Source organism: Mirounga leonina, unplaced genomic scaffold, assembly GCF_011800145.1.
Source record: "Mirounga leonina isolate KUSES-001 unplaced genomic scaffold, KU_Mleo_1.0 Mir_197, whole genome shotgun sequence".
Taxonomy (NCBI): Eukaryota; Metazoa; Chordata; class Mammalia; order Carnivora; family Phocidae; genus Mirounga; species Mirounga leonina.
The window spans coordinates 1,592,796-1,618,774 of record NW_023270494.1 but is presented as its reverse complement, the minus strand read 5'-3'; the positions used below and the strand labels follow the sequence as shown (position 1 = coordinate 1,618,774).

At 58.7% G+C, this 25,979-nt stretch overlaps 1 protein-coding gene across 5 annotated transcripts in view; it reads right to left on the bottom strand.

Annotated features, from left to right (window-relative positions):
* Positions 1-1,761: 1,761 nt before the first annotated feature.
* SLC38A10 (solute carrier family 38 member 10) overlaps positions 1,762-25,979 on the bottom strand; it is a 40,683-nt gene continuing 16,465 nt past the window's right edge. For 3 of the 5 annotated variants that reach the window (XM_035025800.1, XM_035025803.1, XM_035025804.1), the window contains 8 exons: positions 23,663-23,774; positions 22,526-22,632; positions 13,318-13,468; positions 7,999-8,166; positions 7,309-7,698; positions 6,536-6,652; positions 3,568-3,729; positions 1,762-3,341 (listed from right to left, as the gene is read on the bottom strand). In XM_035025800.1, the coding sequence (XP_034881691.1) occupies positions 2,296-3,341; positions 3,568-3,729; positions 6,536-6,652; positions 7,309-7,698; positions 7,999-8,166; positions 13,318-13,468; positions 22,526-22,632; positions 23,663-23,774 (2,253 nt within the window). In that variant the 3' untranslated portion in view covers positions 1,762-2,295. The remainder of the gene's footprint in view (positions 3,342-3,567; positions 3,730-6,535; positions 6,653-7,308; positions 7,699-7,998; positions 8,167-13,317; positions 13,469-22,525; positions 22,633-23,662; positions 23,775-25,979) is intronic. The other 2 variants (XM_035025801.1, XM_035025802.1) reach the window with 2 other exon arrangements.

Genomic DNA, 25,979 nt, shown 5'->3' with positions numbered 1-25,979 from the left:
ACAGAGCCAGCAGATGTAGCTACTCGTTTATAGGACGTACCAGAGAATAGAAGTACAACCATGCCCTGAGCAAAAGAGCCACGGGTAGGGAAGCCAACTCAGGTGGTTTTTCTGGACTTGGAGGCAAAAAAGGAGGGGGCTGCCCTTTTAGAGGCGCCAGCCGGCCAAGGGAGGGTCCGGCTTAGGAGGCCAGTGCCAGTGACTCCACGTGGGGCACTTGCCTCTCTGCAGCCCCCTCAGGTCAGAGCCCAATCCCTCCGGACTTTCCTTGTACCCCACCCCAGCCCCCCGACCTGAGAAGGAAATCCGGGGTGCAGCATTTTTCACACACGCGCATACATACACATACCCAGCACGCGGGGCCCAAGGATTCCACAGGTCCTGAGCGCCGCCTGCTGGACGCCTGGGGACTGTGCTCCAGGAGCCCCTCCCAGAAACATGGAGGTCACCCTGCCCTTGGGCTCCGGGTCCAGCACCCACGCATTGATGGGGGGCGGTCTGCACCCTGGTCCCACACACACCAAGGGCCGGAGCAGGAAGGGGCGGGCCTGGGAGCCGAGCACTCACCACGCTTCTCCCTCACCCAGCCTCCGGGGTGGGCTTCTCCAGACCCTCACTCTCCACTCTGACCTTTGGCAGCCTCTTACGGGGAGCTTGCAGGTCTCTGCTGGGTACAATGACTCCAGGCTCCTTCCAGAACCATCCCACCAGGTGTCCTGCCCCCATGTCTCCCAACTCTTCACCAGCCTCCTGTGTCCCTCCCTCGGGCCACGCACCAAACTCCCTTCCAAGTTCCTTGGCCTTTGCCCTTGCTCTCTGGCTTCCCCAGACTCACACCATCTTCAAGACCACGTTTATTGAGAGAAATGCCACCGAATGGGTGTCTGGATGCAGCCATTCCTGCAGCTGCATCATCGCACACAACTCTCGTGTGCCCTGTACCATCATCTTAGTCCTCAGGCAGCATCTGAACCCTGAGGGCCTGGCTCCACCGGGTTTCCATCCTCACTCCTACCTGCCCCTATCGGGGCTTGCCAGCCCTGCCCTGGAACGGGCGCCCTCGCAGGCAAGATCCTACGCCAGCCGCCCGCTGATGGCCGTACTTGTTGCTGCTCCACCTGGACCGCTCACTGCACCCGCCATCTTGGCGCCGGCCGTCTGGTCAGAAAGCAAACGGCCCCCAGCCCCTCCAGCTCCCTGTGGTTCTGGCAAACTGACCCCACACACAGGTCTCAGGTTCTTCCCTGAGGGGCTGCGGGCTGGGGAGGCCGGGAGAGTGGGAACTGAGACAAGGACCCCAAGTGTCTGGGGGAGCCGGGGCTGGGTCCCCCCGCTGTGAGAAGGACGTGACTTTGTAGATGGCAGGAGGATGGCCTGACCTCCGGAAGACAAGCAGCTTGGGTCAAGGGAAGACATCCAGGTAAATGGCGTCCAGAAATAGAATCCCACTCTAAAAATTTATTTACAAATGGAATTCCGATCTTAGGGAAGCGTCCAGAAGGCATTTTCCCACTGAGCATGATTCATCTGGAATTGTTCTTAAGCACAGGAAGCACCCCAGGACCCACCCCCCTTCCTCGGGGGCCAGGGGGTGACCGTCGGCTCTCCTGCTCCCTGAAAACAGAACACCGCAAATGCCACCCGGCTGCTCACAGGGTCTTTCTGGGGCTGCGCTGCCACACCACCGCGAGGTCTGGTCAGCAGACAGCCTTTCACGACGGCCAGCATGGCACCACGCTAGCTGCATGGACCAGACACTTCTTATTTGTAAAACAACTTTATAGTTTGGGAAAGCGGAGGGAGCGCAGAGAGCACAAGGACCGTGACAAAGGCAGAGGCGGGCGCCTCTCGGGCAGCTGACCCCCAAGACGCCCACGGTCCCGGCCCCGCAGACACCAAGCCGTGTCCACCGAGCAGCCGCGTGGAGGCAGAGTTCATTACGGTTCTCCATGATGCCTGGAACATCACAATCATGACGACCGTTTAGAGCAAGCGGGAGTCCGGCACACGGTGGGCTCTCACCGCAGCCCGCGTCAACATCAGGGCCACACTCCCTGGCTGGCCACTCCCGAGGCCCAACCGGACGCTGCGTTGTCTGAGTCCTGGTGAGCTCAGTCACTCGGACAAGTTTAAGATGCGGGATGGAGAAGGCACAGGCCATCTGGACAGCGAGGCCATGGTGAGAGGCCTTTCAGACCCCCAGCCACAGCGTGACCTCTAACTCCGCGCCCACGTGGCCCCAGCGTGGCTGGCTGAGACCCGCCGACCAGGAGGACCGCGGCCATTAGGGGCTGCTCAGGGCTCCTCCGGGGCCCCGGCCAGCTGCTTCACCTGGCGGCCGTGGACCACCCGCAACGCGCCCCCCGCAGCCTGGTGGAGCTGGGTCTCCAGCGCGCTGCGGAGGTCATTGACCTGCACGTCCGGGAGAGGGTTAAAGCTGATGATGACCCTGTCCCTTGGGGCCGGGTCCCCCCCTACCCCAGGAGCCACATCCCGCCGTCTCCTCCTAAGGTCAGAACCGGCCTGGACTTTGAGTTCTCGGTTGGGTTTGGCATGGTCTGGCTTCTGAGCCCCAGGGATGGCTGGTTTGGGCCCCAGATCAGGGTCCTGCTTCCGTTCCAGCTCTTGGACGGGAGCATCCTCCCCCAGAGCAGGCGCATGGTCCTCGCCGATGGCCTCCTTTCTGGCCTCCAGGTGACCACCCTGCTGCCCACCCTGACCCCCAGCAGAAACGGCCTGGTGTTCCAACTGACGAATCTCCGCCTGGGCCCCAGGGGCTGCTCCTCCCAACCTGCTGGACAGGCCTGCAGGTCCCCGGTCTCGGCTCACTGGCTGGGACCTCACGTGAGGGTCCCCACCCTCCCTCGCCCCCGGCACATCTGCCTCCTGAACGTTGGCACTGGTGGCCACCTCTTTTCGGGATTTCTTCCTTTCATGGGAGCTTCTGCCAAAAGCGTCCTGACCCTGCTCGGGGAGTTCACCGGCGACGAGCTTCTCTGGGCTCCTGGGCCCCTCGGCAAGGCCGGGCACAGGCACTCGGTCTGGCAGGCCAGCGCCAGCTGCGGGCATCACGCCCTGCCGGCCTTCCCTCGGCTCAGCCCGGGCTGCCCGGGGCTCCGTGTCGGAGGCGCCAGGAGGACCGGCTGGAGCTCCGCCCATAGCCCCCTCAGGCTCCCCCACGGCGCGCTGGCCATGTCCCTGGGGCAGAGCGGGGGGCCGCCGGGGAGCTCCAAGCGCGGGTTCCAAAGGCTGCTGGGGGTGGTGCTCCACTGTCCCCCCATCGTGGGCCTCCTGCTCCTTACCTCTGGGCGCGGCCACCCCAGGTTCTGGCTGCACTTCAGCTGCAAATGAAGTAAATCACCAGTTTAGCCACAGAAATGAACTGAAACTACCAACACAGGGACTAGAAACGTGAGCTTGCCAGCAATTGAACACTAATCAAAAACTTTGCCCAGCAAGACTCCAGGCTCCGGAGCCACAGATCCAGCCACACGGGGTCACCAGGAGACACGGCGGGCGGGCACGCATTCAGTGAGGACCCCCTTCCCCGGCCTGGCCCCGACTTGCCCTCCTCGCTGTCCTGCCTCTGCTGGTGGATCTCCTTGTGCTGCTCCTCAATCACCGCGAGCAGCTTCTCCTGCTGGTCCAGGAGCCGCTTCTGCTGCACCTGCTGCTCTTTGATCACCTCCAACAGGACCGCGTGGTCCAGCATCTCCGCCCGGCCGGCTGCTGGCGCGGGGAAGACGCAGTCAGAGCCTGCCCCCTCCACACAGGCGCTGGGCTGGGCGGAGGGCGGTGTGACACGCAGTGACAGCACCAGGTCGCCTGTGGGGCCCTCCCCGGCACACCCTTCGCTCGCCCTGGCTCACGTGGGCCTGTGGTGTAGACACGCCCAGCGGGGGCCCAGCTGCTCAGACGGTGGCCCGCTGGGAGAAACGCTGAGAGAAGCCACAGGGGAGGTCTGTGCCACCGTGGGAATGGCGGCAGTGCCCTGGGCTGGGTGGCGTAAGCTACAAACTACTCTAAAAACAGAATCCCTGCGCTTCGAGAAAGCTTCCTCCACGGTGAGAATTTAAGGAACAAACAACTGCCTTCCTCTCCAGCAGAAACCAGAACTGGGGCCTCGGGGAGGCAGAGGCCAGCTGCTGACACCCGAGGGTCCTGACCCTGCTCCTGACCGTCGCCCGGGAGACTGGCCACGAGCTGGCACGGGGGGGGGGGGGAGGCGGGCAGCACAGCAGGTGCGCGTCAGGGGCCCGCTCTGCTCTCTCCGCACCCCCGCCCCAGAACGTGGGCCCAGGAAGAGGCCCCGAGTCTGAGCGCCCGGAACCGGCAGCGGCCACCTGTGGGAGCACGGGGAAGCTCGCCTTTCACTACCAACGCCTCAGCACCGGGTCAGCTACGTCCCACGAGCAGCCACGGCTTCCGTAACTGCTACAACGTGCAGGTCTTTAAACAGGAAGCCATGAAAGATGACGTGAGCAGTTAGGGCTGCTGGGTGGGCACGTTCAGAAGGAAGGATGTCCTGGGAGTGGTAACAGCACACACCCGGAGAGGCCCACACGCTGGGCACACACAGACGTGCTGGCCCGTCCTCCCCAGTGGTGGCCCGTGACCTGCCACAGCAGAAGGGGCTTGGCCTCCCCACCCCTCCCCACCCAGAGGCCTGTGAAGAATACGCTGAGCCAGACAGCAAGGAGGACGAGGCGCAAGGAGGACGAGGCACACGGAGGACAGGCCCCCATGCAGCAGTCCCTGCTCCCCAGCCGGCTCTCATCCAGACACCCTAAGGTCACGAAGACGCCTGCCTGAGAAAGGCCACATCCTGTGGACCGGATCGGGCTCCGTATGAGGGAAGTATGCTGCGCTGTCCCCCCAGGTCTCCGGACCAGTCACCTCGGCCACGAGCCTCACTGTCACCCTGGGTACCCATGCCTCATGGCCACATTACGGTCAACAGTACAAGGAGAGCCCCATGTGCTGCCAACACTGCCCATCCCCAGGGCAGGTGCTGGAGGAGCGGGCCCCAGCCTGCCCGGCCCCTCAGGGTCCCAGCCCGAGACCGATGCTGGAGGAGGAGGGGAGGTGGGGTCACGTCATGTCCAGCCAGAAGCAATGCGGGGGGCAGATGTGGACCAGAGTGGTGACAAGCCGTGCCCACAGGCAGAGCCCGGCCCGCCAGGGCCACAGATGGGATGTTAACACACATGCAGAGCACACTGATACCGGGCCATGCACATGGCGGAAGTCCCACGCAGGCCCCCATCCTCAGGGGAGGCCTGAAGCAGCCAGCGCGTAGACGGCACGCACCGTCCTCCAGGACCGGGGCGTCTGTGGCGAGGGGGCCCCTAACCGAGGGGCTGGAGCCAAGCCCGGGGGCAGGCTATGTGGGTGGCTCTGGGCGAGGCCATGTGGACGGCAGGCCTGCACCTGCTCTGTTCTTGCCCCTCAGGTCCCCCCAGCAGGCCCTCTATGGGAGCCGTACCTGCTACCATCTTTTTGATTTCAGCTGCTCATCCCATTGAGAGGCGTACGGAAGAAAGGCAGAGTAGGAAACCATGAAAATTGTCTTTCCAGAAAGAAAAAAATCGAAAGAGTCAAACAGGTTTAGGTAACAGAGTACAAGCGCTGGAATCAGTGAACGCAGAGAGACAGACCAGGCAGGGGACAGACACCACGCATGAAGCCCCTGAACAGCCCCCGAATTCCAGAAAACTTCCAGGGCCTCCTGCTCGGGCCTCTGGCTGCCCACGGGCTCGGCGGGCAGCCCTAAGCCCAGTGCTCTGGGCAGGCTGTCCCTGCAGGACCTGGGAGGCAGCTGGGGGGCGCCGCGGGGCACGTGCGTCTCGCAGCGGCCCCCAGGGCTGCTCCACCGAGATCCACATGCCCGGACCCCGGGGCCGCTCCGCGGACAGACCTAGCGATGCCGGCAGGTGGGGGTGGGGTGGAGAGGAGTTCTAACGGGGGGCAGGTGTGCAGGGGCCCCTGGGTCACCGATGAAATGAGGAGGCGATCACCAGCCAGGAAAGCTGTCACCACCCACACTACAGAGGCCCGACAGGGAGACTCCGGCCACGAGGGGAGGTCACCCCAAAACAGGCATGAAGGTCTGAAGGAGGATTAACCACGGGTTTCGGGACAGGTACTGGGTCTTCACTGCAGATGGGACGAACGTCCGCCCGGGGGCCAAGCTGAGGTGGGCTGCAACAGCCCCCTGCCCTCCCACCTGGGCGGCCAGGAAGGCACCTCCTGAAAAGCAGCAACGTCTGGGGGCACGAAGCCCCCCAGCCTGGTGGTGCTGAACAGCACTCGTGTTAGGAACAGTGACGTGGCTGCCCTGAGACCATCAGAGATGTGAACGGAAAACCACGTGACAGGACGAGAGGGGGGCAGGGGGGGTTGCCCAGAGAAAGCTGCTGGGGGGGAAGCCCAGAGGTGGGGGGGGCTCCTTCCCTGTCATGGCTGTGGGTCTGGAAGGAAGGGGCAGATGGCTCCGGGCCCTGGGGACGATGCAGCAAGGAAGCAAAGGCCTTACCCTCCAGCTTGCTGCCGGTGTGGCCTCCGCCCTGGCCCTCTGCGTTCCTCTGCTCTCGCGGCTCCACCTGTGGCCCGGCCTCGGGGGCCGGCTTCACCAGGAGGGGAGCCTTCCCACCTGCACACACGGAGATTCAAGAGGTTCGCAAAGAACTCTGGGTGGGGGAGGCGGGGGCAGAGGGCGGGAGAGGAGGGACACGAGGGGGGAGAGGCTTCCTAAAACTAGCCTCCTCATCGCCCTCTGTCAGCAGTTTATACCCAACCTGATGATTACCAGGGAAGTAATAAAAACATATTTAACAATCTCATGGGCTCGTGGCAGCGAGCCAGGGCTAACTACCTGCACCAATTAACACGCAGGAACCGTCCTAACCAGCGCCGAGGCACCTGTCAAGCGCTCCCCGTGTGTCCCCCGTGAGTGCCCAGACGCACAGGAACAGCGCGGCACCTGACACTTAGCGGTCCGGCCAGCGACTGTGTGACAGATACCACGGGCGTGTGGCGTCACCAGACGCCCGGCTTCCTCAGCAGCTGCGGCGGGGCCGCGGCTCTCACGCTGTCACGTGCTGATCTTGGGAGCCGAAGGGGGGTGGGGGCAGAAGGAGGGGTAATCAATTCTCGCTGCTCCTCCCGGCCTCTCCCGGGCCCCCCACCGGAGGAGCGTCTCAGGGAGAGGAGTTTGCCAAGACAGGCACAGCTGACACCCACTGGGCTCACTCTTCTCCGCCCGCTTGCCCACGGCCCCTGCGGCCCAGCCCGGCATCGGGACCCCACCTGCTCTCTCCCCTGCACCAGCTGCCGGGGCGTCCTGCCCCTCGGGTGGCACTGCCTCGGGTCCTGGCTGCAGACCCCTGTCGCCTGGCCCCTGGTCCTCCTTCACGGGCTCGATGGCTGGCTGACCATTTTCTTCCGGAACCTTCTGGGGATCTTCAGGGAGACCACCTGCTGCCTCCAAGACCTGGTCCTGTCTGGGTCTCTCTCTTTCTGAATCTGGCAGAGGCGGTGCTATCTGAGCCTTGCCCCCCAGAGCCTTTTCATCCACATGCTTGGACGGATGTTCATTCTCCTCTGGTTCTTCTTGGTCTTGATCTTCGTCCACCACCACCTTGTCATGAGGGACAGGGGGCTCGTGGCGGTGGGCCTCGCCCATAGGTACCGCCATACCTGGAAGGCGACAGACAAGTCGGGGAGCAGGCAGGAGAGGGCGGCCCGGCCCTCCTTCCCAGGAGTAAGAACGGAGTCCCAGGGCCCGACGGCGTGACCCAGGCTGGCAAGTGCCACGTCTCACAGATGGGACTTTTGCCTGAGCGCGGAGGCTCCTGCTAGAGAACTACAGAAGGGGCCGCGGCAAGCCAGCTGGTGGGGGCCGGCGGGAGAACGTGCATCTGAGTCACAGAAGGAAGGAGGCAGCAAGGACCAGAACGTAGGCAGGCCCCTCCCCTGCCCTCCCGCCGCGCCACCCACCTTGGCCGGGCCGGTCCAGCTGCGCCTCCTCCTCTTTCTCTTTGGCGCCTTCTCTCTGGGGCACGTCCACGGGGCCCTTAATCTGGGCCTGCTCCATCTCATCTTTCTCATCTGGCAGCTTCGGCTTGTCTCGGCCGTCCTCGGCCACGTCCACAATTGGATTCTGGCCTGCAAGCACGACACAGCTAATTGAGCAGTGTTTCCACATGGCTACACCGCCCGTCAGCACGGGGACTGGGCGGTTTTCCCTAGATTGCAATCACATTTCCTAGTCGAATGGCAGAGCCTAAGCAGTTATTTTTTTCCTGTTCAACCATTAGCAGCTAAGTAGCACCGAAAACTGTCATTTTTCATGCGTATTCTTAAAAATACGTCAAGATGCAATTTACGCCTAACTGGGTGCAGAGGAGCAAGGCTCCACGCAATACTGGCCGTCACCACCAGATGGCGGCACAAACCCGCAGTTTGCTGCAGGGTGGGGGCGGCAGCAGGGCCGCATCTGCCCAGGGCTCCCCCTTCTCCAGGACAACCACCTGCCACAACCCCCTGCTACAGGCCGGGATGGGGTGGCGCTGAGAGGTGCTCGAGGAGAGTGCTGGGGGAAAAGCGACCTGTGATGCCGTGGGCACCTTACCGCCGGCGGCCAAACGAGAGCCACACGCGGAGCCTGCGAAGCAGCGCCTCCCCCGCCCCCACCTGTTAGGAAACCGTCTCCATCAAAAAGTTGGCAAATGTGGCAGAAACTAAACAACCTGGGACAAGAAATTTAAAAAACCGTCATTTTACCCCAGACGTTGGAAGCACCTTCTATTCCCCTGGACACGAGCTGCCCAGAGAAGGGGAGACCGAGGTCCCCCGTGGGCACCAGTGCTGCTGGCCCCAAAGGAGAGGAAATTACCCAGGTCGCCTGGACCTGCAAGCCCGGGGCGGTGCCCTCACTCATGTGGCTGCCAGGCGGCAGCGGGGGACAGCACCCTCACCAGACCGGTGCAGGGATGGGGCCCTGCCAGGTGGCGGGGGCGAGCCAGCAGGAAGCAGACTCTGGACTCTACAGTTGAACCAAGTGGCTGATAACAGTAAGTGTGTGAGCGTCACCCGAGCAGGTGGAAATGTCCTGGTCTCCATCACACAATTAACCCCTTCCCAGAGGCCCCGTGCTCAAATAGGAATCACCCTAAATCAAGGTGTCTGTCCAGTGGATCACAAAGTTAAGAAAAAGGGTCAGAAGGGGCGCCTGGGTGGCTCAGTCAGTTAAGCGTCTGCTTTTGGCTCAGGTCATGGTACCAGGGTCCTGGGATCGAGCCCCGCATCGGGCTCCCTGCTCAATGGGGAGCCTGCTTCTCCCTCTCCCTGCCGCTCCCCCTGCTTGTGTGTGCTCTCTCCCAAATAAATAAAATCTTTAAAAAGAAAAGAAAAAAGGGCCAGAAGGGGAAGGAAAAACACAAGAAAACAAAAAAAACTGCCGAGCTATCATGGGACCAAGTCACCTGCGCATGGTCCTGTCTCAGCAGGGACCGAGGCAAGTCGGGGGCGAGCAGGGGTGGCCTGGTGGGCTGGGCTGAGGGGAGCCCCGTGCGGGCAGCCGGACGCCGGGGAACAGCGACAGCGCAGAGTCCGCGGCTAGGGCCCTCGGACACTGCTGCAGGGACACCCGGCTGCACAGCAAGGCCGAGGCCCCTTGGGACTCCTGCACCCCCGCAGCCGCTGGCCCCGGCCTCCAGCCTCACTGTCCACGGCAAGGACCTGCACGCCCTCCGCTGGAGCCAGGCTCTCCCCAGCGGACAGTTAGCCAGCGATGCCTCCTGGCGCAGCGAGACAAACTTCAACCCCCAGACCGAGTGACTCAAGAGCGGCCCACGCTTGCACCCACAGCACACGGCCCTGTGAGCGGACGGGCACCTCGGCGTCCCCAGCAGTCAACGGCCACCTCACTCGCCCTCAGGGTCGTCGCTGGGTCCCAGCAATCACTGATGACCCGGGACAGACCCAGGACAATCCCGTGTCTGTGCCTTGTTCTGCCAGGCGGTGATAGACCCCACACTGCCCGGGGCTGCCTGGCTTTCAGCAGAACTGCGCCTCATGGTGACAAGGGACCTGCTTGTCCTCCTGACAGTGCTTCAGGCTGGGCGCCCCCCGAGACAGGCCGATGGACAGAAACTGCGCTCTGGGCTGTCTCTGGAATCGGGGAAGCAGTGGGGGGGGGTTGCACAACCTCTGGGGCAGGCCTGCCCGTGGCACCAAGGAAGTCTGCACTCGAGGACCTGGGCCGGGGGTGACTGCTGCTGGTGGCCGGCATTGACCAGCCTCTCTCCGGGGACCCAGGGGTCAGTTGAGATGGAAGGCAATCACCTCAGAGAGCAAGCACCAAAACAAAGGGACCGCTCCAATCACACCTGAGCCCACAGATGGAGTCCGTCACCCGGAGGAGACCCCGATTCAGGAGACATTCAGGACCCCAGGGCCACGCACTCGTAAGGCAAGAAGAGCCGAGAGCCAGGCCCTGGTTTAGGTGACTTTCCTGACGACCGGTTTCCGGCGCCCCTCGAGGTGGCTGAGAGAGTGGGCTGGGGAGCGCTGATTTCTGAAACCCACTCTTCTTGGTGTGGCTGGCAGGGGCAGTCTTGACCTCTGCATTCTCTCATCTTTCCAAGCGTGCAGGAGTCGCCATGGCTCCTCGGACCCGAGCGTCCCGATCAGGAGGCCACGGTGGCCCGAGCCTCACTCTTACGGTCCCCTAGAGCAGGCCGGTCTACCCACAGGCAGCGGGTGGAGGTGGGTGAGCTGCTCCCCAGGGGCCCCTCCGGATGCAGGGCGGCTGGGCTGGCGGAGTCACCCCGGAGGGCACAAGTGGCACGCGGGCAGCGGGCACAGTTGCCATAGCTCGGTGGCCGATGAAGGCCCCTCTCAGCAGGGATCGGGAGGGCTGCAGTGGGACCAGCTGCCCTGGCCGAGGAGAGCGAGCAGATGCACGTGGAGCCAGGAGTCCCTCACTCACACCCTGGCATCTGTTGCAGAGAGAGCACGCACTCCCGCCCTGTGGCAAGCTCCCACGCGGGCCTGTGGTCAGCCCCTGCCACCTGCGTCCACAGTCACGGCCGTGCTGCCCCCCAGCCTCTAGCCTACTGCCCGGCCTGACACCCAGAGCGCCCGTCCTGGCCCTTGGTGTTTCTCCCCACAGAGCAGCAGCGGCGCCCCTGCAGGGTGGCAGTGGGGGTGGGCACACGGGGTGGGGATGCTGGGAGGAGAAGGAGGAGAGGGAGCCATACGTGTTACAGAATCCGACCGGACCTGCCAGACCCGCTGGGGCGCTATCAGATAGGAGATAAATGGCCTAATTAGCCTCTTTAACAGACAATTGCCTCGCAGGGCCCAGCAACCTCTTTCCTCCACATTTGCTGCTCGCCACACCAGTGTGCATCCCGGGCTCCGCTCTCCAAGAGTGCCAGGCCGGACTGCCATCATCTGTCCCCGGGCCAGCTTGGGGCTCTAAGGAAAGCCAGCACCGGTCTGGCCTCTGCGACATCAAAGAGACCAATAAAACCCCACTCCAGGCTGACGGGCAGAAGTCCGACCAGGCGCGCACACGGTGCGGGCCCCCACACTCCCAGCTCTGCTTCAACGAGGCAAGCCATCAATTATGGGGGAGGCCGGGACGAGAAAAACGGAGAACGCGCTAAAAACAAACGGCATGTGGTTCTGAGGGGGCCATGTGTTTTGTTACAGGCTCGTGGAAGCAATGGAAACCAGATGTGGCCTCGGCAGGCTCCAGGTGAGCCCACAGCCCGCCTCCACCACAGGATGCAGCTGTCGGCACGGGCCGTGGAGCACGGCTGTGCAGTGACATGGGGACAGGCAGCCCGGTGCCGACTACTGCCAGAAAATCCACAGCCAGCTGGGAGGGGGTCACCGGTGCCCGAGTCCAGGCACACAAGGCCACGGCACCTGATGGTGGGGGACCCAGCAGGGCCGTCAGAGGGGCAGGTGCAGGCCACCCGCTTCCCTCTTCAAGTGGACTTTCTCCATCCAAACTGCCGAGCCCAGCATGGGACACTCAGGCGGCTTCTGACCCCTCTGACTTGTTTCTCTGGGGAACCCTGCCATTTCCCGGGGCCCTCTCTCCAGGGACCCCAAAAGGGGAATCATTCTGCCAGCCCTTGTCATCCCAAGAAGGCAAAAGAGAGCATGGCCCGCTCCTCCAAGCCCCAGGAGAGACTGTTCTCCCACAGGGGAGGTTGTGGGGGGCACGGACGCCAGGCTTTCCAAGCCCAGGGACAGAGACAGTAACAAATCTAAGGGCCACGTGCTTTCCACTGCCGGCAGGCCGGGGCAACAAGGACCCAGGGCATGTTCAACTCTCTTGCCAGACTTTTGGGACCTTTTCTTTTGTCAATCATGGTAGGCGGGGAGACCGGGGCTCCCCCCTGGGGCAGGCACTCAGCCTTCACCGTCAAAAGGCACCTGAAACTCACAGGCGGACAGCACTGCTCCCCCCAAGGGGCCTCCCCCAGAAGGGCATGCCGGGCAGGCAGTCTGGCAAATCTCAATCCAAGTGGGGGTCTACTTGCAGGGGGGCGGATTCAGACACGCATGGACACACTATTAGTGTGAATGCCTAAAACCCAACCATCGTCAGAGCAGAAGCCCCCAGAATGAAGCACAGCCCCCCCTTACCCAAGCCTGATGCCACTCGGAGCTGCTAGGGGGTGCAGGGCCAGCATGGAGGAAGCCCTCCTTAACCCCTCCCATCTATGCCTGGGATGGCCAGGGACTCCAAGAAAATTCTTCTCTCCCAACCAACTCTGGACACGATGGAGCCCCTTCTGCAGCCCAGAAAGCCACACTCAGAACCACCCTGCACCCCGATGGGCATGGCCATGGGTGGGTCACAGAGCCAGCAGCAGGCCCTCCGAGGCAGGTATGTAGCTGCAGAAGGCTGCGTGGGTCGTCCCCTCCCCACGGGCTGGGGGGCCAACAGCAAGGGAGGACATCGAACAAAGCCACAGGGCGTCGCTGACCTTGTCCAAGCAAAACCCAGCCTGAACCCTCATCCCCAAATCAGAGCAAGCAAAAATGACAACACCCCCACACACACACTTGCTTCCCTGTCAGTGCACCGAACAGCGGGCACTGAGCTCTCCGTCCTGCTGTCCCCCACAGGCAGGCGGCTTACCTGGCCCCTGGAGGCCCCCTGCCCTACTCCCCCACCCAACAGGACTGGGGCAGGTGAGACAGCCTGGAATTACCACTTGCACACCACACCCAAGGTGACACTGCAGGGCGCCCCGAGAAGGCTACAGGGCTGGGGGGCCATGAGCATACCTGGAAGCTGCGTACCTGGGAGCCGAGCCGCCTCTGCCTTTATGATGCCCTCGACCTCTTCAAGCCGGCCAGCCACAGGGGCCTCCTCGCTCACAGACAGGGTAGTGTGTGTGCTGACCACCAGGATGCCCAGGCCAACCCAGAGCACCACCTGGACGAGACAAAGACCCAAGGGCAAAAGGGGTCAGGCAGTTGCCGCACCCCTGCCCTGCTCAGGGGAGGAGGGGGTATGTGGGCACAGTGCACAGCAGGAGGGGCTGGGGAACACAGGGCACTCAGGCCGTGGTCCTGCTGGCCTTGACCGCCACTCGTGTTGGCGACTAGGAGATGGTGGCCCCTCACTGGTGAACGTGACCAAATCATCAGCCAAACCTGCTAGAGCCGGGCTGGCCATGGAGGAAGGGGCAGGCGAGGGGCGGGCTAGGGGCAGCGTGAGGGCAGCCTGCAGAGAGCAGACCCCCGAGCCCACCGACCAGGCCTCCTGGAGAGCAGGGGCCAGACCCACCTGCACCTGTGGCGGCAGAGGTCAGGCTCCCTGATGGCTCTGCCAGAAGAGCAAGGATCTCAGGGCAGCTGCCCGACCCTAAGGGGGTACTCGGCATCCCACGCCTCGCCCAACAGCTGGGCAGAGGGCCGAGTGTGCAGTCGGTCTGCCTCCCACGTCACCCACTGAGCGGGACACGCCCAGAGCCGCTGGCACAGACGAGGAGAAAGCCACGGAGGAGATGGCTCCTCAGCCCCCTTCAGCGGGGGGTGCCCGTCGGGGCTGCCCAGTGAGCGTGCTGGACGCGCCGCTGACGGCCGAGGCTCCTCGTCCCCGGCCCCATCCCTGGTCAGCCAGGCTGGTCACACATGCAGCCCTCAGCAGTTCGGGCAGCCAGCCCCGCGTCACGCAACGCAGTCTCCTGCAGCGCCTGCCTGAAGACACGCACACGTTGGACCAACGTGCTGTCATTGGTGCGGATCGCTGCCCTGCCTGCGCCCGGCCCGCCAGGCCCTCCCCAGGGAGCAGTGACTCCTGGTCCTGCGGAGTCTGCGGGAGAGCGGCCCGCGAGGCGACCTGCTCCAAGAGCCAGGGGGACCCCGCCGCTCACCTCTCTGCAGTCTCACAGCCAGGATTCAAACCTTTTTCTCAAAGGCATGTTGACTTTAAAAAAACCAGTGAGCCATTCCTGGGTCCAACACGGCTGGAGAACGGCCTGCACTCACAGAGGCGGGCCCGGCCAGCCGGCGAAGGCCTCCAGGACAAGTCCATTTCTGCGCCGCCGCTCCGCAACACGGCACTGCTACGGAGCTCACAGACGCCAAGGGCAGGCCGAGCTCCAAGGTCGGCCATGGGTCAGGTGGCCTGTGGACTCCTGGAGGCTCTCGGTGACCCCCCCAAACCCGCCTGCCATGGCCAGGTGCAAAAGGGCTACCCAAGGTTCGCGCACAGATTTGGGACGCCAAAGCAGCATCCGCAGACTCCACAATACACAGCTCGGGATCGAGAGCTCCTGACAGTGACCACGTCCCTCCCCCAAGTATTCTCCTACTAAAAATGTGAGTAGGCTCAGCATTAGTATATGACATCTTCTTCCCAGGAAGGTAAGATTCGTGGGGCAATGATGGTGTCCAGAAGTGACCGAGGTCATTTTTGAAAGTTAAAAGAGAAGGACGCTTCATTTTTTTATTTTTAAGATTTTTTATTTATTCACTTGAGAGAGAGACAGGGAGAGGGACAACACGAGCAGGGGGGAGGGGCAAAGGGAGAGGGAGAAGCAGACTCCCCGCTGAGCAGGGAGCCCGATGCGGGACTCGATCCCGGGACTCCAGGATCATGACCTGAGCCGAAGGCAGTCGCTTAACTGACTGAGCCACCCAGGTGCCCAAATCTTTATTTTTTTAAAGATTTTATTTGAGAGAGAGAATGAGTGAGTGAAAGAGAGAGCGAGCACAAGCAGGGGGAGTGGGAGAGAGAGAAGCAGACTCCCCGCTGAGCAGGGAGCCCGATGCAGGGCTCAATCCCAGGACCCTGGGATCATGACCTGAGCGGAAGGCAGACACATAACTGACTGAGCCACCCAGGCGCCCTGAGAAGGACACTTTAAATCCCTTGCATTTTGTATTTCCCCAACCAACAGCAGAAACAACCTTGCTGAGAAGTGACAACAGAAGTTTCTCTCCTAACTTGGACCCTTAGCCCAAGCTTGGCAAAACCAGGGGCTTGGCCTTGGGGCCCCACATGCCATGGTGTCCCAGAGCACCCCTCAAGCCATGACCTGTAGCCTCCAGATCTGTTGAGGTCCCCGACTCAAAAACAAAAAAGCAAGGGGCGCCTGGGTGGCTCAGTTGGTTAAGCGACTGCCTTCGGCTCAGGTCATGATCCTGGAGTCCCGGGATCGAGTCCACATCGGGCTCCCTGCTCAGTGGGGAGTCTGCTTCTCCCTTGGACCCTCCCCCCTCTCGTGTGCTCTCTCTCTCTCATTCTCTCTCTCAAATAAAAAAAAAGAAAGAAAGAAAGAAAGAAAAACAAAAAAGCACCTATGGGGGGGAGGAAGCATTCACTTTCACTGCTTACACGTAAGCCTGTCTGAACAACACACAGGTTCAAATTCTGCTCCTCCTGATGAAACACACCTGGAGGCAGGGGTTCCGGCCGCCATGCAGCTACACACCCCGATTCTGGTCTCCAGGTCGGTGTGCAGCCCGCCTGCAGCCCACAGATCCCATCTGGAAGGCCTGGGAGCCGTGCTCTGGTGGAGGTCAGACGGCGACCCGTGGGTGGCTCGCTGTCTCCAAGTCTCAGTGTCATGTATTCACTGACTTATGGCCTTCCAGGAGCACAGCGCTGGCCTGTGACCAGGGCAGCCCCCTGCTCTCTCCTCGGGGCCCCTCCAGCAGCTCCTGCTCCCCCTGCTGGCTTCCAGGCCGCAGCGCGTCAATTCTCAACACCTCCACCCACGTCCAGACTGGAGAGATCCTCCAACTTCTCAGATTCTCAAAATCAAGAATGAACTCATGATGGAAGAGAAAGTTCCTTTTCGATTCACTAAGGGCGCATTGTGTGTCCATAGTCCTTGCACCTCCTACGACGATGCTTCTCAGGACACTCCTTTTGAGACTTCCTGCAGCCCAGTCCTGACACGTCCATCACCCACGCACCCCTGTCCAGCTCTTCTCTAGGCCTGTACCCAGCCATCAGGTAGGCCGGGGAGAGCGGACCCCGGGCCTGACGCCGGGTCCACACCCTCCGCGGGAGAAGCAGCCAGAGCTCCCGGGTCAGAAGGGAGAAAGGAATCAAGCAGGTGCCCTCCAGACCCAAGGTCTGTGCGCACCAAACTCCAGCCACATTGCCAAGTTTGTCCCTTGGAAGATCCATTTTCCTCAAAACACTAAAGCTGCATGTTCGGAGATAAAGCTCGGCAGTACGTACGAACAGTTTGCCACGGTCAGACGGTCCGCTCCAGAACTAACTTGTGATACACAAGTCATCAGGGCACTAGGTCAGAGAGAGAACCTTTACTGTCCTCACAAATGGCTAATGCACGTCAGTGCGCTTTCTGGATTTAGAAACCACGGCAACGCAGGCACGGACGGACGCTTCTTCAACACAATTCCACGTGCGTTCACGTAGTGGCTGCGGAGGTGTGTGAGTGTGCAGTTCGCTCCCACGCGCAAAGCCACAGCCACACCAGGCTCAGCGGTTACAGCAGGAGCTCTCGCGGCTGCACCAGGAGACGGCGAGCTGGCCCCGCACGCTGCGGGCCCCGCGGGCATCCGGCGGCCTGGAGGCGCGGCTGCACCCCACACCCTGACTGCACGTAAAGCTGCTCAGCACACACCACGGATTCGCCAGAGCGCACAGACGACACCTTCTAAATTAACCTACAGCTTCAAAGAATTCCGATGAGACCGAAAAAACATAAAGCTGGACTTAGTTTCATGAGTCAGATCGGCTAATTCCAACATTCACATGGAAGACGAAAAGGTGAGCATATCCAGAAACGTCATCAATAGAAGTGAGGAGGAGGGATCAGAATTAAAATGTTTCCCAAGCCGAGCACCCGCTGGCTCAGTCAGGAAGCGCACAACTCTTGATCTCAGGGTCGTGAGTTCCCGCCCCACCCTGGATGTGGGGATTACTAAAAATAAACCAACAAACTTAAAAAGAAGTTGGATCCAAATTAAAATAAGAGAGTTTCCAGAGCAGCGCGCCACGGAGCGGGGGCCACAGCTACAGCGTGGCTGGTGGCGCAAGGGGGCGAGTCCCAAACTGGGCCCAAGTCTGTGCAAGATCTGACACGTGGGAGTGGTGACCCTGCACAGCAGGGACAGCCCCAGCGAGCTGCCAGCTATGGAGTCTGCTTTGTTTCTTACCCCGAAATAAAACACAGATGATCAAAGATTTAAATGAAAAAACGAAGTCATGAAAGCACTGGAGCTGAAGAAAGAATGTTTAAAAATAATACTGAAGAGGAAGGGCCCTTTTCTTTTTTTTTTAAGATTTTTTATTTTATTGGGCGTCTGGGTGGCTCAGTCGGTTAAGCGACTGCCTTTGGCTCAGGTCATGATCCCAGGGTCCTGGGATCGAGTCCCGCATCGGGCTCCCTGCTCGGCAGGGAGCCTGCTTCTCCCTCTCCTCCCCACTTGTGCTCTCTCTCTCACTATCTCTGTCTCTCTCAAATAAATAAAATCTAAAAAAAAAAAAAAAAGATTTTTTATTTTATTTATTTGTCAGAGAGAGAGAGAGCACAAGCAGGGGGAGTGGCAGGCAGAGGGAGAAACAGGCTCCGTGCTGAGCAAGGAGCCCGATGCGAGACTCCATCCCAGGACCCCGGGATCATGACCTGAGCCGAAGGCAGATGCTTAACAACTGAGCCACCCAGGTGCCCCAAGGAAGGGCCCCTCTAACAATGACTTTTTTTCCCCTAAAAGAGTCCAAGGGACTAAAACTCTGGGACTTGACAAACAGAAAAACATTTGGGCAGTGGGCTGGTTAATTTCCTCCTGCCATCAGGAGTTCCCAAAACTCACTAAAATTGCCCAACTGAAGACACTGGCAAACAACCTTGGCCACCCAGACTGCTGGTGAGACCTCGGAGGAAGGAGGTAAGCACAGAGGCCCCACGAGGCCAGGCTCCTCCTGATCTGTGGTGCTGAGCACCGGGCAAGAAAACGGCAGCCTGGAGCTTGCATGACACTCGGGCAGGTGCCAGGGGTGAGGGGTGAGGGGGTGATGGCTCTCCAGCAGCCAGAACTCGGGCAGCCACCATTCTCAGAGAAGGGCACCCACATTCTGAGTGTAATTCTCCCCTAAGGTACATGCCAGCTTATGCAGAGAGGCACACAGAGCAGCTGCCAAGCCAATCAAAGCTAAGCAGAGAATTTAGCAATGTGAGGGCAAGGGCAAGACCCTGAAAGGGCTGTGCCCTAGGAGTGAGGCAAACCAGGAACAGACTCCCCTTAACCGAACACAGGCCTTCTGCCCACCCTCTGCTGGAAGAGAGCATCATCCAGAACCTCTACCATTTCTCAAACACAATGGCCACAAACTACCAAGCACACCAGAAGACAGGACCAAGTAACAGAAAACCAAGAGGCTGCAAAGGATCAATATAAATAAATGTTGGCAATTTAAAACAATAATGACTCACAATGTTTTATACATAAAATTAAAATACATAGAAACAATAGCACCAAAGGCCAAAGGAGGGTAAACGAAGGCAAAATATCATGGGATACTTGCCTTGTCTGTGAAGTGGTAAAAACAATTTATAGTCAACTCCAATAAACCAAGGATCCATATTAAACTGCCTTATATAACCATTAGAACAGAAATGTGCAACTCCAGCTAACAGAGAAATAAAAAATGAATACTTAAAATGTTTGATTTATCCAAAAGTCAGCAAGAAAGAAACAAAAAAGAACAGATGGGACAAATAAAAAACAGAGTAAGACAGAAGGTTTAATCCCCCCAAAATCAGTAATTACATTCATTCTAAAGAGTCTTAAATACTCCTATTAACAAACTGTATAAAAACAAAACAAAACAAAACAAAAGGCAACCGTATGCTGTTATCTAAGGCACACTGGAAATATAAAGGCATAGAAAGATCATAAAAGAAAAGACAAAAAAACGGTACTGTGTAAATATAAATCCAAAACAAAGCCAGGTTAGTCACACTATATCAGACAAGGCCAACTTTAAGGGCAGAAGCATTTCCAAAGATAAAAAGAGACATTTCACAGGGAAAAGGGTCAGTTTAACAAGACATAACCATCCTAAAACTGTATGCTCCTAATAACACAGCTTCAAGATAAAAAGCAAAGACTGACACACCTAAAAGGAGAAATAAACAAATCTACAATTACAGTGAACTTGTCATATCTTTCCCATAACTGATAAGATTAAAAAAACAGCAAGAACACATAAAATCGCAGTTAGTAAACCCGATCTAACCATACACAGCCCACTGAGCATCCATCAGAGCAAACCATATGCTGGGCCACAAAGTAAGTCTCAAAAATGTCAAAGGACTGAAATTCAAATTCTTAAGTGTGTGTTCTCCAACCACAATGGGATCATGGTAGAAATCTGTACAAGAGATTACTAGGAAATCCCCCAAAGTCTGGACGTCTAAAGAAGCCATGGGCAGGGGCGCCTGGGTGGCTCAGTTGGTTAAGCGACTGCCTTCGGCTCAGGTCATGATCCTGGAGTCCCGGGATCGAGTCCCGCATCGGGCTCCCTGCTCAGGGGGGGGAATCTGCTTCTCCCTCTGACCCTTCCCCCTCTCATGCTCTCTATCTCATTCTCTCTCTCAAATAAATAAATAAAGTCTTTAAAAAAAAAAATAAAGAAGCCATGAGCAAAAGAAGACATAAGGAAAATTGGGGAATGCTGTGACTTGAAGAGTAGGGTCAGTCCTTCAGTCCATGGTTTGGTACAACCCTGTCAAAATCCAACATGGCTGTGCGGGAGGAGGCTGGCAAGCAGACTTAGCTGCAAACGCTAAGGGCCAGTGACGGAAAGACCCTCTGGGAGAAGAATGAAGGTCGAGGGGGCCCATCGCCCACCATGAAGGCTCACTGTAAAGCCACAGCACTCGGAGCAGGGCCACATGAGGACAAGGACAGACTGACAGACCAGCAACAGAGGTGTCCCCAGCACTCCCCCGGGGTACACAGGGGACTGATGACAGCAGCACCACCACAGTGCCGGGGAAGGGGGGTTGCAATCAGCTCTTCCCCCTACCTCCCCATCCATTCCTGACGGAGCACGAATCTGAATGTGGACAATAAAATAAACAGCTTCTAGAACATAACCGACAAGGCTATCTGCAGGACCTTATAAATGGGCAGCACATAAAAAGTGCCCAGCCAAAAAGAAAGGTGACAAACTGAACTATGCTAAAATGAAGAACACCTGAGGTGCCTGGTGGTGCAGTCAGTTGGGCGTCCGACTCTTGGTTTCGGCTCAGGTCGTGATCTGAGGGTGGTGAGATCGAGCCCCAGGTCGGGCTCCAAGCTCAGTGCGGAGTCTGCTTGAGATTCTCACTCCCTCCCCCTCTGCCCCTCCCCACTGCACACGCTCGCATGCACGCTCTCTCTAAAATAAATAAATCTTAAAAAATAAAACAAAAATAAATAAAATGAAGAACACCTGTTGGTGAAAAGGTATCATGAAGAACATGAAAAGGTAGCCCAGAGTGAAAGAAAACATTTTTGATCTGTATTTCTGGAAAAAGATTTAGATCTAGGATCTTTTAAAAACTTCCACAAATCATTAAGAAGACAACCCAGTAGGTAAAACGGGGCAAGACGTGAAAGACTCACAAAGAAAGGCGCTCACACGGCTGATAAGCACATGAAAAGGTGCTCAACATCATAGTCACCTGGGAGTTGCAAATTAAAACCCAAATGAAGTACCACTGCACACCCCTCGGAAGGGCAGCATGTGTGAGAGGGACAGCAGAGGATAAAGCAGCTAGAATTCTAACATGGTGCCGGAGGACCACTTTGGGAAAACTGGAAAAAGCTTGGCAAAATCTCCTAGAGCTGGACAGACATAACCCCAGGACCCAACAACGCTGCCTCGGTGAGTCACGCACACGCAGACACACGTCACAGATTAGTCGTGCAGAGAGCCCCACTGTGTGCTCTGGGGGACGGCGCAGTGTCCCACAGCATCGAGAATGGGCAGGCTGCCCCACCCACAGCGACATGGCCGACCTCAGACGTGACGCCCGAGTAAGGAGGCCAGACACACACAAACACGTATTCTGAGACTCTGTTTACACCAACTCCAAGGACAAGCAAAATTATTCCAAACGTTAGAAGACAGAGGAGCAGTAACCTTTGGAGGGGAAAGACTGTGAGCCGCCCGGGGAAGCTTTGGGTGCTGGAATATTCTAAACCTGCCCTGGACGGTGGCTCCGTGGCTGGGTTCACTTGGCAAACGGTCATCACGCTGTAGGGAGAATTAGGTGCTTTGCCGCATGCTTGCTCTATGGCACTCCTGAAACCGTTACCAAGACATCCCAAAAAGAAAAAGCTCAGTCTAAGTCCACAAAAGGTGAGCAAGACACATGGACAGTTCACAGAAAAAGAAATGCAGTAGCTTATGAACACACGGAAAGATCTTGACGTCCCTGCAGGCTGCTGAGGGAAAGAGGCCTGGGCTCGCCTGGGAAGTGACAGCGTTGACCTCTGCGTGGGCCGTGGGTCAGAGCCACGCCGGTTACACATGCTCACTCTCTTGGACACACGGATTCCTTTTCCAGAAAGCTTCCTACAGACACGTTCCCAAATACATCCCAACATTCATGTACACGGAGGATCATCACAGTTTCTCTGTGACAGCAGAGCACGGCAGAGGGGACCCCACCAGACCGTCCCCCCGTGAGACAGTGGGGGACGGGGACGGGGACGGGGAGGGGCATGGAGCATGCCGCACACGCACCCACGGACAATCCAGCCACCGTACAGACACATATTTGGGGAAAAGCGGTTCAGTCTTCGACGCTCAGATGAAGTAAGCTGGTGCCACATGCACACACGCACCCCGCACAGCCCCGGGCCCCTGGGAACCTCCGTACATACAGTGGTAGCGGTGTGGCCTAGCCCTGCGTCTCCCAGACCTTCAGAACCAAGTACCTTTTGTACTAAGAAACTCTCCTCTGAGAACAGGACCCCAGACCAGTCCTGGGCGGGGATGAGCAGCACTCACCTGGGAGGAAAGGGTGTTCTTGTGGATTTTCTTATAGATCAGAGCCGGGCAGATGAAGCAGATGAGACTTCCCATCGTCGCTCCCGTGAGGCCCAGGATCGTCTCCACTGGGAACGAGAAGCAACAGGAGGGGGTGAGCGCCAGGGGCTCCGGCAAGGACCCGAATGAAGGCTTTCAGCAAGCACAGACGGGCAAGCCAGCCCTGCCGCTAGGCCTATGTACGCACGCCTCCAGAACACCAGCAGGAGTGGGGGCACAGCCTTCTGAAGAGTATCCTGTCTGATACCACAGACAGAGAACAGTGTGGGATCAGCAGCCCCGTGAGAACCAGAGGCCGCACCTTTCCAGCCAGGAGTCTCAGGCAAGCTCCCTACTCCCTGCACCTCAGTTTCCTGGCCAGTGAAATGGAGGCAACGTGGCTCTCCGAGCCCTTGACAGTGTGAGCCTCGGTGAGGCAGGAGGGGCCCAGCACCGAGCGAGGCCGACAGCACCGCACTGGCTCCCCACAGAGCGTCTGGCATCCAGTGGGGGCTTCTCAGATGGCTCATCTTAAATCACCACCCTCTCCACCACGCTCGGCAAGTGACGGAGCAGGACGGGTCCCAGGACATGTGTGCGCGCCTGGCTGGTTAGCTGGGCGAGCACACGTAGGCTCCACTCACTATCTGATGACGTAAGCTCCATGTGTCTGGGAGGAAGCGTGTGACAACAGGAATCTCGCTCAGGCCCTTCCCCTCCCTTGGTGATGCATAAACTCAGTTTATCAAACTGTTTGATAAACTCAGGGATCAACAAACAGTATCACCACTGATTTCACCCATCAGGCTGGCACCCCACCCGGGGGTCAACCCGGGGCTCACCTGCTCAGCTTTCCACACGCTTGTGGCTCCCTGAGGCCGCTACACTGTCCCGTGCCTTTCTGGGCGGGGGGTGGGGGGGGGAAGATTCCAAGAGAGTCTCTAGATTTTTTTTTAGGAGACTAGAGAGGGTGACGTGAGACTCTGAGTGTCTTGGCTGAACACGGAGACTCCAGGCAGTGACAGCCCCAGGGTCCCTCCACGTCACAGCAAGGATGGAGGACAGGGGAGAGGACAGACCCGGCAGGAAACCAGTCCCCAGAGCAGCCCTCCCACTTACCGTTGGGGATCATGATTCCACCCACCATGGTTCCAAACACGACTGAGAGGGTGAGCGCTTTAAACCGCAGAGGGGGCATGTAGCCTCCAGCAGCAAAGGTCCCATCTTTTTGCTGGGTGAAAGAAAACAAAAAGGTTTTGAAATGACTGATTTCCTCTCCGCTCTCTAGCAAGGATGCCCCTAAAGGGCTCTGCCAGTGCCCCAGGTGGGTGTGCATGGGAGTCCGGCAGGTGACTCCAGACACAGTATGACTTGGCTGAGCAGCGTTCATGTGAAGCCGTAACCCAACCCAGCAAAACGCTGGGAAGGGGCTGCTCCTCGCATCAGGCACAGAACGTAAATTTTACAACTTTGTTCTGAAACGTAAGAAGCAAGTCCTTCCATTTTCCATCAAAGCAATGCATGAGAGATTAAAAACAGGACCACCAGAAGCCAAACCCAGCTCCACAGAGCCAGGCTGATGGTCTCCGAGTGTAGCAGAAGCCCCCAGGGGCACACATTCCCACACACGCCCACGTGCCATCAGTCCTCACTTCCAGGTGCTCCAGAGAAGAAGGAAAGAGGATACGACATGGCATAACCAAACCCAAAGTTGCTCTTCCTCCAAGGCCCATGCACCAGAAGCATCTTCCGGTCGGGTAGCTGGAGTGAAGCTTCCCGAGCAGTGTGCTGGGCACACAGGAAGGGCTAACTGCGGGGCCTATCCCTGGGAGAACACCACTCCAGGGGAGCCTCAGAACCTTCTGTAACTAGAATCTCAAATCACCCCATTTCCACAATAGACCTTTACGCAGGCGGCTTTCTTAGGATGGACTGAGGGGGCTGCAGCCCAAATTTTTGATTGACCTTAGAATGATAACTTGCACCAAGGTCCGGCAAGGAGGGGCGTTAGGGCTACCCCTTTTGACCCAAGGACTCCTGCCTAGAAATCTACCCAATACTCCAAGAGGAGAGGGAGAAGGGGGAGCTCTACGTGTGAAGGTCAGGAGAGAGCTATCCGTGAGAGGTCAAGCGTGAAGGACCCACAACAAGCAGAGCATCCCACAAAAGCTGGAAGAGCAGGAGCAGAGAGGTGCCACGGGTTTCCATGGAGACACCCAGTGAAGACAGGAGAACCCTCACTGAAAGGACTCTAAAGAGGCGCAGAAACGCCACGTCATCCGTGGGAGGACGGAGGGACGTAGGTGAATTTTCTTTCCTGATTTAACATAGCCTCTAATGCCACTGTGGATGTTGTTTCTTAAATGATAAAAATGTATTATATACGGCAACACAAATGCTGTCCATACACAAAGTGCGCATCGGCATCAAAGCGGGAAAGACAGAAGCCCACGGCTCCCAGTGCAGAGGTGGGCCAGGGAGCTGCCCCCGCCGCTGCCCCCAAGGGACAAAGTGCTAAATCAGGCCACGTCTGGCGCCCAGGGGCTTGCCCAGCCAACGGGGTGGGGAGGAGGGGTCAAACTGGAGGGGGAAGGACGGCCGGTCCTTCAGGGCTCGGCCTCCGCCATCAGGTTCTATCGCTGGTGGCAAAATCGGCAGGAAGCCGCTTTGAGCACATGCCAACCCCATGGACAGCGAGCCTAGTTCTAGCTGTTCTGAAGGCCCAGGTGCCCAGCTTCCCCAGTCTGGCTACTGGACTCACTGTCTCCTGGAGTTCTGAGACCCCCAGGCGCCCCCTGCCACCCACCCTGTGGCCTAAATGTTCAATGTGCGTGGCCGCCAGGAGTGCTGGCTGGCAGGGCAGACCATGCTCACGGACCTCCAGCCAGAGATGCGAGACTCCACCACGGAGAAAAGTGGGCAGGTCTGTCTGTGGGCTCCCAAGATAGGCACGGGTTTACCCCACATCTTGGGGCACGAGCCATTACACAAGGACCTTTTGTTTTTAACTTGGCAAAAGTGAGAGAGCCAAGAGAAACCTTTAGTTCCAACCCACATCTTTGAAAACTCATTAAGGACTAAGCAGGGCCATGACCGCACACGTGAAAGTGAACGGAACTCAGCCTCTCATGGTGTCTCTGGTCAAACTCTTAAAATGTCCAGTTACACAAACATAAAAAGCAAAGCGCACTGACCCCCGAGCTCATCTGCCGACCTGGCTGTGGTCAGCGCCTGCCTAGGAAGCCGGCTCTTCTGCGTTCCCAGTCACTCCTCACCCCTCAGGGTTTCCTGCTCCATCTCTGATTCAGGGGTGACCGTCGGGGGCCGGGGAGTCAGGGGACAGGGGGCTGACCTGCTCGGACACTGGGCACGGCTTCACACCTCCTGTGTAGACAGACCCCTGTGTGTTCTGGCACCGTCTCTTCTCCAAAGTTGG